The following is a 20,024-nucleotide window of genomic DNA, read 5'->3' on the forward strand; positions in this document are numbered from 1 at the left end:
TTACCCCAAAAGTTTGGAATATTTCTTTTACAAACAATGCGTCTCTTCTCGGAATGCGTCTTCTTAGAAAGCTGAAACCTAATCCGTCGAACTTTGCGATCCTTATCTCAATAGGACAAAATGGATCATACGTAATTCAATGGAATAATATTTTTTTTTACTGTCACAAAAGCAATCAAGAATGAGTTTTTTCATCATAATGGGTGGAATAATATAGAAGAAAAATTGTTGCTCATCCATCGCATTTCATTGTAAAACGAAAGATACTTTTGGGACAACCTGGCGATTGAAAAAATATCGGCCCAACAATATTTCAGCGAGGGAACGCTCGATTATACCGACACGATGTTATTATTGGCGGAAAACAGTGGTTGTCGAGGAATTCAGTTAATTGAATCGATTTCCTAATTTGCACGGGGCACACGAGGTCCCACGATGCGACGGTTCGTCGCGAGTTCAAGAATGAAATTTAATTTTAATATTTGGAATTTTGGCGAGCTGTCGAGGCTTGGACAGTGTATGTATCGGCAGTCGATGTGTGGAAATTGATAATAACGTTTAATTCAGCGGAGGAGATGTTCGAGGGAAATACGAGCGCAGTTGATTTTGCAGCTCGATAATAGAACGTGGAGTTTTGATTTGCCATTTAGTTGGAACATTCGAAGGTCGAGGGGAAAATACCTATTTATCGGGAGTTAAAATTGGAATTTAATAATAAAATTTATTTATGCGTTTCTATGTAAACTGATATGGAAATTTTCCGAGCTCGAACAAAATATCGTAAGTGGTGGTGGTTAGGGTCTTTCTCTAGCGAAGAAGCGAATTTATTTTCAACTCGTAGTCCGGCCAGAGTTTTAGGGCACGAGCGAAATGTTGAAAGTCAAAGTGGCAGTTTAATAACAAGCAACATGTAAATTTAATTTGTAATTTATAATTTATAATATCAAGGATATTTGAGATTCAAAGGGAACGTCACGAGTCAATATTCGTGCTCCGTAACAATATTTAATTCGAATTTTTTATTTAACGAACATTTGGCATTAGAGTAAAACACGTAGTTAACATCAATGATTAATAATAAAGTCTGGTTTTAATGTACGTAATGTGACGAAAGTTTGAAATTCGCGTATAATATCAGAAGTGAGTGTACATTTGGAAATAAAATCTAATTACAATTTGCAATTTGGTGAGCATCACTCAACCAAGGTATATATTGCAAACTGAAGTGGAGATTCAGTAGGAAAATTGAATTTTACTTTGTAATTTAACAACGATATTTATGAACATATTTATCTCAGCCAGTGTATCGTGAACGTCATTAATGAAGTTGAAATAATAAAATTGAATTCTCTTGGCTCGAATGTGGCTTCCATGTTGAGATTTACCACTGCAACGTGGTTATAATTCGAGTGGCCATCGTAGTATTTATAGTATCGAAGCTTCGAAATTGTAAGGTAGCAGAAATTGGTGTTGTGATTCGCTATTGTAATTTAACGTTGTAACATGATATTGTACACTGGTGTATGGTTTCAACGTAGATCAATGTTGTGAGTCAGTGGTGTAATTTGATATTAAGTGACGAGGTTCGAGTTAGGTTAGTCAGAACCTAGTGTTGTAAACTTGACATTGAAATGCTCTTCTTTCGAATTTCGAACATAGACTCAACGTTGACACATGTTCTTATTAAAAGTCTAACGATGAACTATCCTCGTTAACAGTTATTGCTCAACTTCGCCTCATTGTGTCGTAATCCACACTTCTAACTTAACATTGTGAGCCAAGATCGCGACTCACGTTATAACTCTGTTTCTACGTTGAGCACTCGATTAACTCGATGTTAGGTCTCAACGAGTTAACTCAAGAATCCTCAAGGACCAGTGGCAAAGCTTCACGTTGCAACTGGGTGTAATTAAATGAAAAATAAAACAGTATAACCAACGTTGAAATTTTCTTTTTATTTCTTTGAATTTTCATGTCTCCAATGTATCGTTGTCATCTTGGCACTGCAATTTTGGTTTTGAAGTTTCAAAATGTTTTTATTGTATTTATAACCTCAATATGTAATGCAAAGATGTACAAGCGGATTACATCTTTTTATATATGCGTGGTTTAACCAACTTATAAACTCGATATTAACAAACATTGTCATTAAAAATTTAGTAATAAAATTCTCGCCTTATTGCTTATGACCAGACTACAAAATCATGTTGTTACGAATATAATGGAAAGAGTGGAGTGTACAAAACAAAATTATTTTGTGTAACAGATAATGGTAGGAGTATCACATTTAGGACATTTCGTGCAATTTACTCTGCTAACTTAACATTGTGACCCGAGATTGTGACTCAAATTACGACCTTGCCACGATGTTGAACAACAACGACTTAACTGAACGTTACATGTTGACGCGTTGACTCAAGAATCCTCGTATCTTTCTTTTTTCGCCTGACCTTTTTATCTGACTTTCCACACCTTGTTATCGCACGACAACACCACTTTCTCCACTCAATTAGCGTCCACGGGGCATCGTTTCGACCTAACTCACGCGACATCCTGATCACGTTAACTCGTGAAAATTAAACGCCTCTGCGGCGCGATCGATCTTTCAATTTTCACTCGGGGAAAATACCTCGGTTTTCCATTGAACATAGTATGACTCTCCACTCAACCAGAGTTCCATGATATAGCGAGGTCTCGCAAATTGAAAAATCAAGTAACAGGGCATCTATTGACGCAATTGACATCCCGTCTGCAGTATTCCACCTTTTTTAACCCTCAACTGCGGCGGCATTGTCGTGTAATAGATGACCCGAACGGTGTCGGATAAATTCCAACTATTTAGCTTACGTAATTGTATTATTTAACTTTACGTTGTATCGAATTTTTTATTTGACTTTCATTTTAGAATATTTCAAAGTATAGTATCTTCCATAATACTTCGCAATTAAAATAATCTTCCACTACGAGATGCTAGTTTCTTTTTTTAATTATTGGCTTGGCAACTAAGTGATTGCCAATTTTGTCAGTATCATCTAATGACAAAACCCGCAATTACTTAGTTGCCAAGCCAATATATTCTGGAAAATAGAAATTCACGTGAAAATTCGCGATTTATTTTGTTACAGACACAATGCTTGTGTGTGTGTGTATCATATAATCAATTAGCTGTAGAAAATTACCAATTATCGCGGATATCGAAATTTCCTTTCCTTTTTCGTTCGCCGGAAACGGATGCTCGATCGAACGTTTCTAGAACGTCCAGTCGACAGCGTCATTTTCGTCACTCGACTCTGATGAACCTTGATCAACCTTCATCGCTTTTAATTGAACGCATCAGTGTCAAGATGTGTCCACTGGAGACAATTGCGGCCTTTAAATGCGCTCACACGCGACGTATAGTTCTCTTCTATTTATAAAAATGAGGGAAAAGAGGAAAGAAGAGAATTTCACGTGTCACGTCACGTGCGAAATTTATCACCAACGATAGCGTCGTTGTAAATTCGTGTTTTGCACGTTTTATTGGCAACGTTGGCAACTAAGTGATTACGAATTTTCTCATTAGGCGATATTGACAATATCCGCAACCACTTAGTTGCCAACCCAATGCAAGTTCCTGCGCATAGTTCACGCTAACTACGTACAACCTAAGCGCAGATTTGTCCGATTCGACTTAAATATTATACTTCCGATTGTTATATCGTACTTGTCTTATTTTACACGTTTTTCTATTAGGTGCAATTCTCGCGGTTTTGCGTCTGTAAATTTAATTTTCAAACACATACAAATCCATAAAATCTGATCATAATGGAGCTGTGTATTTTTATACGTTTGCGACAAAGTTAAAGGCAGACAAATCAACGGATTGCGTGTAGTAATCCAAAAATACAATAAAATATTCGAAATAACAGCGACAAATGGCAATGTTCACGATACAATGTACAATATTTATAATGATACAATATACAGGGTGGTTGGTAACTGGTGGTACAAGCGGAAAGGGGGTGATTCTACGCGAAAAAAGAAGTGGAAAATATAGAATAAAAATTTTTCGTTCGAGGCTTTGTTTTCGAGAAAATCGACTTTGAATCTTCGGTCGGTACGCGTCCACTTTATCGCGTCTCGTTGTAACGGACCTCACTGTAGATCGTTGTCTCGATTGACGTTATTTTTTTAATTTTTTACATTTTTATTCTATATTTTCTACTTATTTTTTCGCGTAGAATCACTCCCTTTTCCGCTTGTACCACCAGTTACCAGCCACCCTGTATATACAATAGTAGTAATACGATATACGAGATACAACAATAACAGTAATATTCATGGCAACGTAAAATATTCATCTGTTCGCAGATGAAATTTTTTACCTAGGTTTCTCATTAATTTCATTCCGTTGGTAAAACTATGAAATTGCGTGGAAATCCTCGATCTAATAACCAGTTACGAGATATAATTCGTAGCAACAAATACAACTCGGTGACAATAAGTCCGACAATGATACAAAAACAAAATATTTTACGTTTAAAAAGTTACAAATTCTATAAATGTCGTATATTTTGTTATAAATTTCATCGAGAAAGATTGTCGTTGGATCGAAACGAAATATTGAAAAATATATCGAGTTGGATGAATTTATCACGTGCGGTTGTATGTGAATTGTGGTGTATCGTTGTTGAAGACGATGATGGCAAGGGGATGGTATTGTATAAATTGATTATCTGCCATCTTTTAATTAACTTTTCTCTTCAGGCTGCGCGTTAAATTTTAATAGGCCGGGTATTAGTTTAATTAATTCCTTTGTTTCCCGTTTATCGAGCAAATTTTCTGCAACCCTTTCATTAGCCAGGTTTGTTTATCGCAAGGCAGCAGCTTCTCGATGCGATTTTATGAATTTTCCTATCTGCAGCTTCCATCGAGGCGAATCAAAGTGGACATGTAATTAATTACTAATTTGCAACGTTATTAACGATCATCTTGTTAACGAGAGATATTGCATCATACGTTATATTCGTTCTCTGTTCGTATTTTAATTGCTTTATGATGCTCCTCGATAGCTAAAAACCTGTGAAACATTGCGGAGAATTTTTTTATCTTTCCTCTTTGGTCTCGCCGATTAATCTTTGAAATTCACATTTAAAAACCAGCTCTCATCATCTGGTATTTCAGATGCCACACACGCTTTTCCGCGGTCTATCGAACTTTCGTGTTTCTAAATTTTTAATTAACGTCAAACTTGCCTCGAGTTTTCCTTTTAATATGATGCAGTTTGCTGCGAAATAGGAGGAGTCAATTCTCCCTCCTTAGTATGAAATCAATTTCCGAGAAACCTTAAATGGCAAATACGATTCGCCAACTTGGATTTATACTGAATAGAATTTAAAGTATACACTCTATTCTATTCTATTTCCCTTTGTTTTGAAAATTCCGCCAGCAATTTTCTCCTATATCGAATTTCAAGTAAATTTCAAGTTTTACCTCAACGCACCACCCACTCCTCTCAAAATACGCTGTAAATAAATTTTGTACAATATACAGTAATAATAATAATAATAATAATAGTAAAATATCTAGAATATCTATAATAAATATAATATTTAGCAAAATAAATAGTACGGATAAATATAATAATATAAATAAAAAATATTCACATATAAATATTAATAAAAATAAAATATTTGTATGTAATACAAATAGAAAATAAATGTAGCGTACGACTCAGATCACAAACTGGGGATGCAATGAATTTTTCACATTTATTTTCCGGCAGATTGGTTTCGCGTTGGCGAAAATTTATTCGTCGAAAAGGAGCGCAAAGGACGCGACGGATGAAAAATCAGAGAAAAAGAGCGGATTGAAAATCAGAAATAGCGTGATCAAAGCGATCGGTTCGCTAATTGGATGAGAGTGGCGTATCAGCAACAAGTCGACGAGGATCGAGCCACCCCTTTGGCCAACGTCCAAAAAACTTTCCCCCTGCCTGCCCTCTTCACCGGGAAAAATATATCGGTAGCCGCATACACGTCCGCAGAGGACGTTCGACCTGCGACCTAATTTACAATCCACCCCCGCGACCGAATTTCCAACCGAGACAATTAAAACGTCAACTTTGACGTTTCAACCTTCTTTGTTATTGGTCGAACCGTTCCGAGTATTAGATTTTTCGAGATTCATTTCGCAGCCTATGCGAGTGGAAATTGATTCCTTCCAATGGATGTTGCAGAAATTAGGGTGTTTTAGGGCGAGTTAGAGCGAAGTTTGATGCGAGAATTATTGAGGGAAATAAAACATTCATCGAGGATAAACGCACGAGCGAATTTTGGAAACTGGGAATGAAGGAAGGTTGTTGGTGTAATTTTAGCGATAACGTGACTTAAGAAAGTAATTACACTTTGAGCGTTTAATGGATTTTATAGAAACTGGAGGTGCTGTACGACAAGTTAAAACAAAGTTGGATAAAAGAATTTGGGAAAATAGAAAGTCTCAGAATGAAGGAAGGTTGTTGGTGTAATTTCAGCGATAAATGTGACTTAAGAGGACAATTACGCTTTGAGTGTTTAATGGATTTTATAGAAACTGGGAAGTGTTCTAGGACAAGTTAGAGCAAAGTTGGATAGAAGAATTTGGGAAAATAGAAAGTCTCAGACACACCAGTCAAGTTTCGAAACTGGGAATGAAGGAAGGTTGTTGGTGTAATTTTAGCGACAATGTGACTTAAAAGAGTAATTACACTTTGAGCGTTTAATGGATTTTATAGAAACTAACGTGCTCTACGACAAGTTAGAGCGAGGTTTGATGAAAAAATTTAAGAAAATAGAAGATAGAAGAGTGAATTTTGGAAATTTAAGGTGACAGTAGACCTACCAAGGACATTTTTCTACAATCGAAGAATGTTTTAGTTTTGATTTTGGCGAGATTTCTGATTCTCAGTTTGTTTAGATCCTTTTTGCGAAGAAACTATAGGATGTCCTTTCTTGTAACTAAAAGGATTTTCATTTATGGTATTAGAGATTTTTCGCTTGGAAAAATGTAATGCATCTTTGTTGTGATATACAAAGTTTTAAGTTACATTGGATTAATTTTCTTTTAGGGAGATTTAAGGTATATTTGTGATAGAGGATCATTTATTATAGTTTCTATTTCAGCTAAGTATAAAATTGAATTTTGTTGGTCTTTCGTTTTAGGAAAATTCAAGGTGTCCTTGTTGTGATAAGGAAACTTTCAGCTTAGACTTGGATCAGGTTAGGTTGTATTTCTTTTGGAAAACTCTAAAGTGTGTTCTTGTTGTGATAAGGAAACTTTCAGTCGGGATTTCCTTAATATAGGATGTTCTCTTTGTCATATAGGAAAGCAGACTACATTTGTAATTTAGATTTTGTATAATGATACAAATTTACAAATCCTCTAATTATTCGGCAAATCCCATTTTCCACCACTCGAAACTTTCACTATTCCTGAAATATATATATATATATATATCTTCTTTTCTAAAACATAGCAAATTCACAAATTCTTCAGTGTCTCTACAATTTCAGCTTTATACCTCTTGAAACCCTAATTATTAATTTTTCCAAAAGAAAATCTCTAAAATTCACCCCAGCAAACAAAACCTTCTCAAATTGTTCAGTTTGATCAACGCGTAGCACCAACTTTCTATAAATATCAACTTAAACTCTAGAATCCACATTTTTCCCAACAAACAGAAGCTTCTCACACCGTTCAATTTCCCTGTGTATGAGCCCAACCTCCTATTTATAACTTAAAACCAAAAAGTTACCTAAAATTTCAACAGAATCAACAAAATTTATATTTTTGCAAAAAAGTACAAACTTTTTCAATTTCTCTGTATAAATTCGGCTTTCTATCTCGTTTTAAATTAAAAAAAAAAAAAAAAAAAAGGCGGAGCTCTCGCGTCCAAGCAACTTTGTCATTCATGAGATAGGAAAAGGACCATTGCTTGGACGACACCTTCCTTTTTTCAGTAGAAACACGTGTCTTTATATCGCGCATCCTGTGCATTAATTCCGAACCGAAACAGGGTTAATTGCAGTCCACGAGCCATCAAGTATACAGTCATGAAATTCTTGACCTGCATGCATAAAATCGCTTTGATCAGGAATTCGAAGAAGCTGGACATCCCAGTCACTGTGCTACGAGTCTCCGGTTGCTTGCGTCTCTCTTGCTTCCCTTGCTTCCTCCGTTTCTCTTTCTCCGAAATTCAGAATTATTCATTGAATATCTGGATCGTTCAGCTATCGCTCGAGTATCCTTGCTATCTCACGGATGAACGTGGAATCTTTAGACAACATTGCGTAGTTTCTAATTTCATTGTCAGTCTTGTGCATGATCTTATCGAAAATTGAATTATTCAAATTGTGGTTCTTGCATTGTATCGTGATTCGAGTATCTCTTTTTTGAATTGATAATTTCAGTATTATTTTCAGTAATATTTAAGGAATTTCAGGAACGACTGCAGAGTATCTAAATATCATGGTGTGCTTTAAATTTCATTGTCAGTCTTGTACATGATCTTATCGAAAATTGAATTATTCAAGTTGTGGTTCTTGCATTGTATCGTGATCCGAGTATCTTTTTTTTTTAATTAATAATTTCAGTATTATTTTCAGTAATATTTAAGGAATTTCAGGAACATCTGCAGAGTATCTAAATATCATGGTGTGCTTTAAATTTCATTGTCAGTCTTGTACATGATCTTATCGAAAATTGAATTATTCAAGTTGTGGTTCTTGCATTGTGTCGTAACTCTAGTATCTCTTTTTTTAATTGATCGTCTCAGAATATTTTCAGTAATATTTAAGGAATTTCAGGAACGACTGCAGAGTATTTAAATATCATGGTGTGCTTTAAATTTCATTGTCAGTCTGGTACATGATCTTATCGAAAATTGAATTATTCAAATTGTGGTTCTTGCATTGTGTCGTGATTCGAGTATCTCTTTTTTGAATTGATCGTCTCAGAATATTTTTCAGTAATATTCATGAAATTCCAGGAACGTCTGTAGAGTATTTAAATACCATGGTGTGTTTTTAAATTTTATTGTCATTCTTGTATATGATTTTATTTCAAATTGAACTATACAAATTGTGGTTCTTGCATTGTGTCGTAATTCGAGTATCTTTGTTTTTTGAATTGATCGTCTCAAAATATTTTTCAGTAATATGTAAGGAATTTCAAGAACGAGCACGGAATTTTCAAGATTCATCGCTTGATCTCTAGTTCTGTTCGAATGATTTTATCGTATTGAGATTATTCGAGGATTTCCATTCAGTTGGTCATCATCGATTACGTTAGAATTTCTACTGCAATGTATTTCGATTTTTTTTTTTACTATCGTCTTAACTAACTTACTAAAGCTCAAGTACTTAAATATTTAAAATCTATTAAATACGAATATTTCACAAATTTCACTGGCTCTGTATTTCGAGTTATTATTTTCTGTATTCAGCCATCCATCCTCTTATTATTATTTCGACTCTATATCGCCATACGAATATCAAATATTCCACTTCCATTGGATCCGCAATATTTTACTACTCCGCCACAACCACATTCCAACTGTATTTCAATTCTATATCAATTCCAATATTTCATTCCAGCCAACCCCATTCCTACACACTTCACTTGCACAACAACCGAAATCCCCCATTAGTAGCCTAACTTTCCCCCTATTTCCTCGTACATCCTCGTGTCCCTGCACACCTTCACACGCCATCATTCTCAATACAACCACCTAAAATTACCTAGGAAACCGTTTCGAATATTAAATTACTCTACCAGTCTCCTCCCGTTTCCATCATTTCCATCGCCCTTCCATTTCGCTTTAAAACCATCGAACTAAAGCAGAAGAATCGAAAATATTCAAGCGAACGCTCTATACATCGGCTGGCAAAAAGCGAGCTTTATTCTACGCTAATCATCGAACATTTTTATTTTCATATCGCGCGCGTTACACGTACACGGTGGACTTCTGTGCGTTCGCGGGAAATTTAAAAATTCAGAGACGCTTATAGAGCACGCGTAATACACAAGAACATAGAGAATACTTAAAGGGCAGCGTTTGGTACAAGTGAATGGTATTATAAGCATTTGTTGTTATTTCTGTATTTAGAGGTTAGGATCATAATAGCTATTATTTTATTCTTTGGATAAATCTATCACATAGTTCTGAGCCGAAAAACCTTTATTGCACTTTCTTACATGGACTAGGGATAAAAACAAAAGAACATCTTAAACCTATCGATCAAATCTATCGATTGTATCTGGAACTATCTTCTAGTTATTATTTATTGTAACTAGCGCATCTGCATACAGATGGCGAGCGCGAACTCACGTTGTTATTTTCAACAGTATTTAAATATATAATGGTATAATGATATATAGCGAGTAGATAGCAAGTAGAAGCTTAGATTGCTTTTCTTCCAGTTCTGTTGATAAGATTATGAATTTGCGTGAACGTCTGTGGCTAAGTTACGCGAAACACACTTTGCTAAGTTGCATTATAGTTGCATATTTAGTCGAAATGTAATTTCTTTTTTTTTTTTATCGAAGTACTTCGATGGATGTGAAAAAACGAATAAATATGTGAGCATATTCCAGCTGTTTTAGTCTCCGAGGAAGAAAATGATGAAAGAAAACAGCTTTGTTACTCTCTTTAAAAAATAACAAAAAATAATTGCTTCTATCATTTTTTAAAAATGTTTCGAAATTTTTATTCGTTCTTAATATATATACATCATATACTATACCGATAGTATAATACGTGATTCTAATTGTGAATTGTGAATTAGCCTCGCCACGAACAGAAATTTTGCCTGTAAAAAAAGCACAAAAAATAGCACGGGAAGCACCTTCTCGCAGCTCAACCCTTTTTTTTTTTTTAGCAAACAATGTTACATATGTCACGAAATAAATTACTCTTACCGATATGGCAACAAACTTCTGGTATTATAATAACAATGATAACGATAGTAATAATAATAAGAAGAAGAACAACAACAATAATAATATTTTATTACTTAATCCATACATAAAATATGTGTTTGGAAACAATATCACTAATCGCAAACTTTCCTTAACCTCTACATGGCCGATTGGCTATCGCGTTCAAGTTAACCTAACCCATACTCTTCGCCTAACCTTTAAAACGAACAATCTCAACTTGTAACCTATAACTTAAAACTGGAAATCGTATTAACAAACTTTCGGCATAAAATTCATAGTGTGTCAATTTAATAGAAAAGTTATGCTAAAATTCATACCGTACCGATCCCATACGAAGGTTATCGAGGTTTATAGTCTATCAATTTTAAATCTTCTCTCATCCGCCTCTGTATGTATCGAAGCAAATATTTGAAAACTTAGCGTACCACGCTACGGCTTGTATCATCTTAGATTACAACTTTTACAAATAAAATCGTTCACCTCGTGGAGGCTCCCTGCTTCGATGGAAACGGCGCAACTGCCGACACTTGGCGCCCAAACCCCCTAGATTCTAGTGTCTGGAAGTAACCAAGCAAACGCTTAATCCCACTGCTGGGGTCGTCGGCGTTTTCGTGGAGGGTCGGATTTAACTGGAAACACGGTTGCATTTTCTCATAGGCACTCGAGTCTCGTTATACCCGGTGAAAATATATATATATTAGCGCTCGTTAGCGTGCAAACACGGGGTGAAATGCAGTTGGAGGGGAAATTATGGATCGTACGGGGGGTTAGTTTAATGACGGCTGGTGCTTCGATGTGTGACGAATTTATTCGACCGAACTTTCTGCCATTCTGACCGATGCGGATGGGTAATGTTTACGGAACTTGTTCTTTCTCTCTCTTTTGTTTTTCGTTTTTTGTTTATCTAATTCCACGGTTTGATGATGTGTATCGTACGTTCTGAAGCGTGGAACGTCGTTAGTTGCTTGTACAGAGTCTGGATAGCTTGGAGGATTTTAAAAACGAACATCGATGAATTTGTTGGCTATTCTATCGGGGGAAGTCGTACGGCGCGTTTTTTAATTGGACGGCCTTTGCTTGATTGCGAGTCTGTTGAAATGTATCCGACGAAGTTATTATTTACTGTTTTCACTGCTCGTTTGCTTTTATCGGTCTATCGTTTAGCCCCCTTCGATTTCTATATTCTAACCTCACTTTTGTCTCGACCAAGAGATAGCCTGCTAGGGACTTTTGCGGAAGTAACTCCTTGAACGTATCTAGCACGATTTTTATTGCTTAAGAAAACTTCAAATTAGTAGACTGTAGTTTACAAATGTACATTACAAAACTGGTTTAATTCCATTTTTCTAGAGATCTGAATGATACTTTGCTAGATTATACCAATGTGAGAGCAAATGTTTCTTCTCGTTGCATCGTAAATCTTGTGCCATTCCTTCTTGCGCTTTAATTATTCTTCGATAAAAGAATTTGTTCCTTTTACACGTAGCTTGCTACAATACTATAGTTTGCTACATTGTACACTTTGCAGTGTCTGTTGAGTAGAACGTGAGAATCGATGGAACGTGTGACGTAAGATTTTGTGGAAGCCGAGATGTTGCTGGCAAATCTCGTAGTATGTACATATCTTGAAAGAAACGCGGGTAGCGTAAGCGTGTCCCATTCATAAACCTAAAATCAATGACGGATTGGTAGAAAGAAATTCGTGGCCTGTGATTGGACGCGTACAGTCGCCATGATGGCATCGTTGGCCAATCCTCGCGCTCACCTCGTTTTCCACAGCTCGTGCACTCGTGGCCGACTCACTTTTTCTCTCTTTATTTCCCTTTTTCCCGGCTTCTTTGTCTCTCTTCTCTGCCTTTGTTCTCCTATCTCCTTGACTCCCTTCTCTCGCTGCCGTTTAGTCTTTTACGAGTTCTTTTTTCACCCCGAAGCGTGTATTTTCCTTAATTCCTTCTCTTTACGATTTCCCCTACATTCTATCCAATATCCCTCCAGATTTGTCCTCGATTCCTCCGCCTTATCTTTGACCTTCCTTTTGCTCCATTTTCATTTACTTCGGTTGGCTTTCATAGCATCGTCTGTTTTGGATTCTTTCTGCGGTTCCGTTTGCTTTGAAAAGCTCCTACGGTCTCCATTTAATTCCGGTTACATTTTGGCATCTTTGGTAACTGCTATCGTTACTATCGACTTTATCCTATGACCGTTTTGCACTGAAATATAACCGTTTATAGTTTTATCTACTAGGAAGAAAAAGTTAATGGAAATTGGTCCAAGCCTGGCTTAAGCTCCGCTCAAATCTAACGTGAAACTAATTTAAAAAGTATTCGATGTCTGATGCAAAGTTGATCTCAAGCCTGATTCAAACCTAACCTAAGCCTATCCAATCCCATTCTAAAACTAATTAAGAATTAATTAGTATTCGATCTAAACTTAATCCAGTTTTAATACAGATTAATCCACGCCTGATCGAAATCTAATCGAGCCTTAATCCAAATTAATTTAAGGCGTCCGATCCAAAGCTAACCTAAGTCGGTTCAGAGCTAAGCTAAAACTACTTTCAACTTAACCTATTCTTAGTCGAAATTAATGTAAGCCTAATATTTAACCTGACTCGATGGAAAATTATCCCAACTTTATCTGATCGCAATGTAAATTAATAAAAGTCTGATCCTAAGCTGAGCGAATCCAAAGCTACCTTATAGCAGCGACTATAATTCACGAGTTGCGCGAGAAATTCGTTCAGCGAAAAAAATTCTCGTTTCTGAGACAGCGTATGAAACGCGTTCCAATTCTCATTACGACGAGCCCCTAATGCTGCAATCCGGCGAGTTTGTCTAGTTTTTAAGACAAATGGCGCATTGCGTGCATCAGGCAGGCGCAGTGCGCTAGTTAAACAACCAGCCGACGAAACTTTCAAAGCTTACAGCCTCGACACGTGAATTCCACCCGCGAATCTCTTCGATCGAATCGCGTTAAACGCTTCAAACCACGTGATTCGCCAACTGCGCTCTGTAATCCCTACCAGCTGTTCTTTTTTTAGATTAACGCATCATTCTTTGGTCATTTTAAAACGATCGACCGACTGATTCAAGACGGCTCGACGATTACTTGATTGCGAGTGAAATTAATCGCCATTTGAAACGTCCACAGGCGAAAGTAGTTAACTCCACTTTGCGCGATCTTCTCATATTTAGTATATCTACTTTTTATGTCTACCATATATTACTATATTTAGTAACGAAACACTCTTGATCGATCGATTTATCTTATATGATTTTTTACAGTTTGGTATAGGGCGGATTTCACTTGGATAAGATCGCCTGGAAGGGTCGAGAAGCAGAGAGTTCAATTTCCAAAATGATTTTTGTCTCATCGATCTTGCATGAATTTTAGCAACGGTACGGGCATTTGAAGATCCAGCAAACGTTAAGATAGTTTCGTCAAGCTTTTCAAAGCAAGTGTCACACTGTGCGTTGAAGGGAATTTAAGGTCGGAGACCAAGTTAACGTTGGGAATGGTAAATGTTGGGGGATGGTTAACGCTGGACGAGATAAACGGAGGGTAGTGATGAACGTTGGGGGTGGTTAAGGTTTGAGAGAGATAAACGTTGCGAGTGATGAACATTGGGGGACGTTAACGTTGCAGGAGATAAATGTGGGGTGTTGCTAGTAAACGTAGGCATATGATGAACGTTGGCGATGGTCAAGGTTTGCAAGAGGTAAATGTTGACAGTGATAAAAAATTAGGAGAAATTAACGTTGCAGGAGGTAAATGTAGGTTTACGGTAAACGTTGGCAGTGGTAAATATTGGGCGAGGTTAACGTAGGATGCTGGTAAACGCTGGAAATGGTTAAGGTTTGCAGGTTTGGAAGAAACAAATGTTGAGAGTAATAAACACTAGGCGATGTTAACGTTGCTGGAGGTAAATGCAGGTTACGGTAAACGTTGGCAGTGGTAAATATTGGGCGAGATTAGCGTAGGATGCTGATAAACGCTGGAAATGCAGTTTTGGAAGAGGTAGACGTTGAGAATGATAAACATTAGAAAATGTTAACGTTGCAGGAGGTAAATGCAGGTTACGGTAAACGTTGGCAGTGGTAAATATTGGGCGAGGTTAACGTAGGATGCTGATAAACCTTGGAAATGGTTAAGGTTTGCAGGTTTGGAAGAGACAAATGTTGAGAGTAATAAACACTATGGGATGTTAACGTTGCTGGAGGTAAATGTAGGTTACGGTAAACGTTGGCAGTGGTAAATATTGGGCGAGATCAACGTAGGATGCTGATAAACGCTGGAAATGCAGTTTTGGAAGAGGTAGACGTTGAGAATGATAAACATTAGAAAATGTTAACGTTGCAGGAGGTAAATGTAGGTTACGGTAAACGTTGGCAGTGGTAAATATTGGGCGAGGTTAACGTAGGATGCTGGTAAACGCTGGAAATGGTTAAGGTTTGCAAGTTTGGAAGAGACAAACGTTGAGAGTAATAAACACTAAGCGATGTTAACGTTGCTGGAGGTAAATGCAGGTTACGGTAAACGTTGGCAGTGGTAAATATTGGGCGAGGTCAACGTAGGATGCTGATAAACGCTGGAAATGCAGGTTTGGAAGAGGTAGATGTTAAGAATGATAAACATTAGAAAATGTTAACGTTGCAGAAGGTAAATGTAGGTTTATGGTAAACTCAGTTAACGCAAGTTAACGCAGGGTGAGGTATACGTTGAGAATGCTTAAGATTTAGTACAGGTAAACGTCGAGGCTGATAAAAATTGAAACCAGTTAACGGTCGAGGAGCCAAACGTCGCTGGTGGTAAATATGAGCAGAGGTTAACGTACGGCGCGGTAAACGTTGAGAATGATTAGGATTTGGGAGGGGTTATCGAAAGAGATAATCGCAAAAGTGGTGGTAAATTTTTGAGCTGTCGGGCATTGGTGAGAGATTTACGTTGTAGGAAAGTAACGTTGTGAGAACTTTAACGTTGCAGAAGGTACAGTTAAGGAGATGTAAGTAATAGCAATTACACGCCTAATTAATTAACACCTTCTCAAATGGTCAACCGTGAAAAAGTTGCTCTGTATGTGTTTACGCAGTTTTTATAAATCACAGAGTTGGGAGAAGAGCACAGTCGAAGACCAAAAACCAGAAGAATTAAAACCCAAAGGTTTGCGCGATATTTCTCACGTTTGTGTTCCACGTTTGAACAAACATGTGCCATTTCCAAACAACGAAAAGGGAGGGACAATCGTAACTCGTGTTAACGTCGCGAAAGGGAGGAGAAAGCGAGAGAGGGAAAAAAGAAAGGGCGAGAATTAATTCAGCAGTGATTTACAACAACTATTACCATGCAGTGTAGAAAGGGGAAAGCGGACATTCGACGTTATATTGTTCCGTGGCTCTAGGAGAAAAGTGGGTAAACCCTGCGGCCAGGCCATCCTTCATTTACAAACAAAAGTGTAGGAAAAAGTTTTCCGAAGCGAAAACAATGGGATCACGGAAAAAGCACGCGAGATTCTCCATCCTTCTTTGCACCCCTTTTCCTCTTTTCCTTCCCTGCTCGTGATCCGTCTCTGTCCCTCTCTTTTTTCCATCATCCGTCACGAACGAAATTTCCTAACTGCATCCCTGCAAAACCTTACGTTTCGTGCAGAAATTCAAAAAGTTTCACGGATCTAGTCGACCGTTTTTTGATGTTAGAAATTGAATGTCACATTGCGTTCAGATTTTGAAGGAAGTTTTCAGAAAGAGAGAGAGAGAGAGAGAGAGAGAGATTTTTCAACAGCTGACAGTTTAGGATAGATTTATGAATTGTTTAGGTTACTTGATCCTTATTTTAGGTATATTTTATGTTGCATTCTTAAATTCGTATTGTCGGCTCCGTGGCTGACCTGAATGGAACGTAGATCAGAGTTTCGCAGTTTTGTAAGTTTCAAGAGCTCGACAATGCTCGAGTAAACTTTCAAGTATCTAAGAAACTAAGAAGATTATAAACAATTTTTAATTCCGCGTTAAAGGAACAATGAACGAAGCAAATCTCGGTTTCAGGCAGAAATATTAGAAATTTTCTTCTTTCTGAAAGGCACGGTGTTGTGTAACGAAATTTAATGCCCGTGGTATTGCCAGTCCTCGGTGTCTACATCGTCGTCGTCATTTAATAACGCACGTGCAGTTGACGCGATGTTAAAACCTTAGGAAAAAAGAAAAAAAAACTTTTTCACATTCGAAAATTTATATCTTTAAAAAGTTATCAAACTTAAAAAGTGTAAGGAAAAAAGCAAATTTTAATAGAGAATTTACATTCTCTAGATATTATATAGAGAATTATATATATTTATATATAATTTATATATATATTATATTTTAAAAACCGAAGAGCGAAACTTCATCAAGGAATTTGTGTTTCAGAAAGATATTACAATTTTTTTTTTTTTTTTTAAGAGAACGGAGAAAGTTTATTGAAAAATTGCTATGAAAAAAATACCAAGTTTAAGAAATAAAAGAAAAAAGATGCTAAGAAATAAAAGTGTGCTTTTGTCACCAGCAGGTCTGATCTAACTGAAAGCAAAGAGGAGCAAAACGTGGCGGATTCGGTGACCCCTCGGCTGTGACCAGAGGCGCACAGAGAATTAGGGCAAGGAAATGCGTGAATATAAAATAGTGGTGTTGGGCAGTGGAGGTGTAGGCAAGTCCGCCCTCACTGTCCAGTTCGTACAAGGAATCTTCGTGGAGAAGTACGATCCGACGATCGAGGACAGCTACCGCAAACAGGTCGAGGTCGACGGTCAACAATGTATGTTAGAAATCCTAGACACAGCTGGAACGGTGAGTTTTTCTTTTTTCCCTTTGATATACGCATTATATCTTTTCTTCTTTGCTTTATTATTTCAACTCTTTATTCTATTCACTGTCCTAGCAGTAAAATGTAGAACAGACGTTACGTTATTTAGGATGATTTTTTATTAACTTTTTTATATTTGATGTTGTGTATATTCTGGTCATAAAGAAACGCACAAAAGAATAGCGTTTTTAAAGATCATTTTTAAGGTGTTTTTTTTTCTTTTTTTTTTAGTAATTCTTTTATATTTGATATTAAGTTTTGTATACACAACATTGTACTGTGGCAAATTATTATATTACACTTAATTACAATTATATTACATTTAATTAATCATTACATTTATATTACATTGAATTCATAGACTTGAAGTAAATGTTTATTGATAATAATAAGAACAATGATAGAAAAATATGTTTGCCATAGTCTGAGAAGAGTTGTAAACGAAATTTAAGTTTCATAATTTGTCTATCATTATAATAATGTCATAAGTAAGTATAATAAATAGTAGTATCATAATATAATACACAGAATCAAAACAAGTAAAATGTGTATCTCTCTCAGAAGGAATGTTGCAATGGTACCATATGTATCGTATAACTTGCTACTAGGCCCATAAGAAATGCTAACGCCAAGTGAATTTCCCTGGAAAATTTTATGTTTCAATATTTGTCGATTTTATTATTCAATATATATTATACAATATATATATATGTTTTTTATATCTCTGTTTTCGTCGTTGAAATTTTTCCCATCTGTAAAACCGTTTCCGAGTTACCTTTTAAGGTAACCAATTTCTGAAGAGTTACTTTTACCCCTAAACTCGAGTCACCGCAACTAAAAAGAGATACTCCATCCAAATCGGAGCCAGACGTTTCCTCGTGGGACAAAGGAGCCATAAATTGACAGAGTTCTCTTCTTTCGACAGGAACAATTCACAGCCATGAGGGACCTTTACATGAAAAACGGCCAAGGATTCGTGTTAGTGTACTCGATAACGGCACAGTCGACGTTCAACGACCTGCAGGACCTCAGGGAGCAAATCCTGCGGGTGAAGGACACAGATGACGTGCCGATGGTGCTGGTGGGCAACAAGTGTGACTTGGAGGACGAAAGGGTAGTGGGCAAAGACCAGGGCGTCAACCTTGCCCGACAATTTAACTGCGCGTTCATGGAGACCTCTGCCAAAGCCAAAATTAATGTTAACGATGTGAGTAGTAGGTTTTGCAGAGGCCATCCTCTGCACACCAGCCTCTTTTCCCAGCCTCTTGTAAGCCATAGATAGGTGTTATCTATCTGTGGATTTTTATCCATTTTTATGAGAAATGTAGAGGTCGAGAAATGCACACAATGCGTATGATATGTATAAATATGAATTTGCATAGATATCCGCCTTTTTAGTTGTTAGCTTTGGTTCTCCCAATGTCCATTGGTTCTTGAGAGAAAGAGGATTGGATGAGAGTAGCATGAAGATTATGTAGGAGGAATAATCGCTTGTAATTTCCTGAGGTACTTTGCCCAGAGAAGTGCAACTATCAGTAGTCTAATGAGTCTTTGATATCTGTTTCTGTTATTGCCATGGATATTTAGAAGCTTCCAATTTCAACACTATTCCAATTTTGCTTGCCCAGCCTTGTAACAAGAGAGAGAGACTATAGTTGCAGGTAAAATTGGACTTTGATGCAAATGTGAACTGGCTTTCCTTTTTATTTTTATATCTTCCCTTAATCCATGCTGTAAATATGAAATTGGATATTGTAAGGCAAGGGATTAGATCCGATTTCTAGTAAACAAAATTAGACTAAAAATATTCAGTTAGAGAAGAATTTATGAGAAACTTGAAAGATTCAGTCCTTATTCATATCAAATATATTTCACCCATATGGCATGAAACTTGATAGCAGATGAAACTTGCAGATTCGAATGAACTATAGCTAAGAGGATCACGATATGGAATGATCTATAGAGAGTGCGTGTGCAAGCTGTGCAAAGTTGTAGCTGGAGGAAAGCGAATAAGGAACGTTGTTACGAAATAACAGTAGCGTTGCCATCGAGAACAGGCTATTGTTGGTTTTTAATTAATACCACCAGTGTGGGAGTTCAAGACCGTTACGAAGGCTGAGATATTCTAATTGAACGTGGGAACGTAATCTCCTAGGTGTGGGAGTATGATTCGCACGTCGCTGTTCACCACAATTTGTATGGTGTGACTTGCAGTTCACGATCATCCTTCGAAT

General features: G+C 36.8%; 1 protein-coding gene and 1 long non-coding RNA gene across 5 annotated transcripts in view; one reads left to right on the forward strand and one right to left on the reverse strand.

Annotated features, from left to right (window-relative positions):
* The window catches only part of LOC126873791 (ras-related protein Rap1), a 71,465-nt gene that overhangs the window by 48,490 nt on the left and 2,951 nt on the right, over window positions 1-20,024 (forward strand). For 2 of the 4 annotated variants that reach the window (XM_050635034.1, XM_050635033.1), the window contains 2 exons: window positions 17,494-17,774; window positions 18,716-18,997. In XM_050635034.1, the coding sequence (XP_050490991.1) occupies window positions 17,592-17,774; window positions 18,716-18,997 (465 nt within the window). In that variant the 5' untranslated portion in view covers window positions 17,494-17,591. The remainder of the gene's footprint in view (window positions 1-17,493; window positions 17,775-18,715; window positions 18,998-20,024) is intronic. The other 2 variants (XM_050635035.1, XM_050635032.1) reach the window with 1 other exon arrangement.
* On the reverse strand, window positions 11,006-17,487 carry LOC126873800 (uncharacterized). The gene is made up of 2 exons (XR_007692551.1): window positions 15,544-17,487; window positions 11,006-15,092 (listed from the first exon to the last, which is right to left on the reverse strand). It is a non-coding gene; the product is annotated as an uncharacterized LOC126873800 (long non-coding RNA).

This window comes from Bombus huntii, chromosome 15 (assembly GCF_024542735.1).
Source record: "Bombus huntii isolate Logan2020A chromosome 15, iyBomHunt1.1, whole genome shotgun sequence".
In the NCBI taxonomy this organism is placed as follows: Eukaryota; Metazoa; Arthropoda; class Insecta; order Hymenoptera; family Apidae; genus Bombus; species Bombus huntii.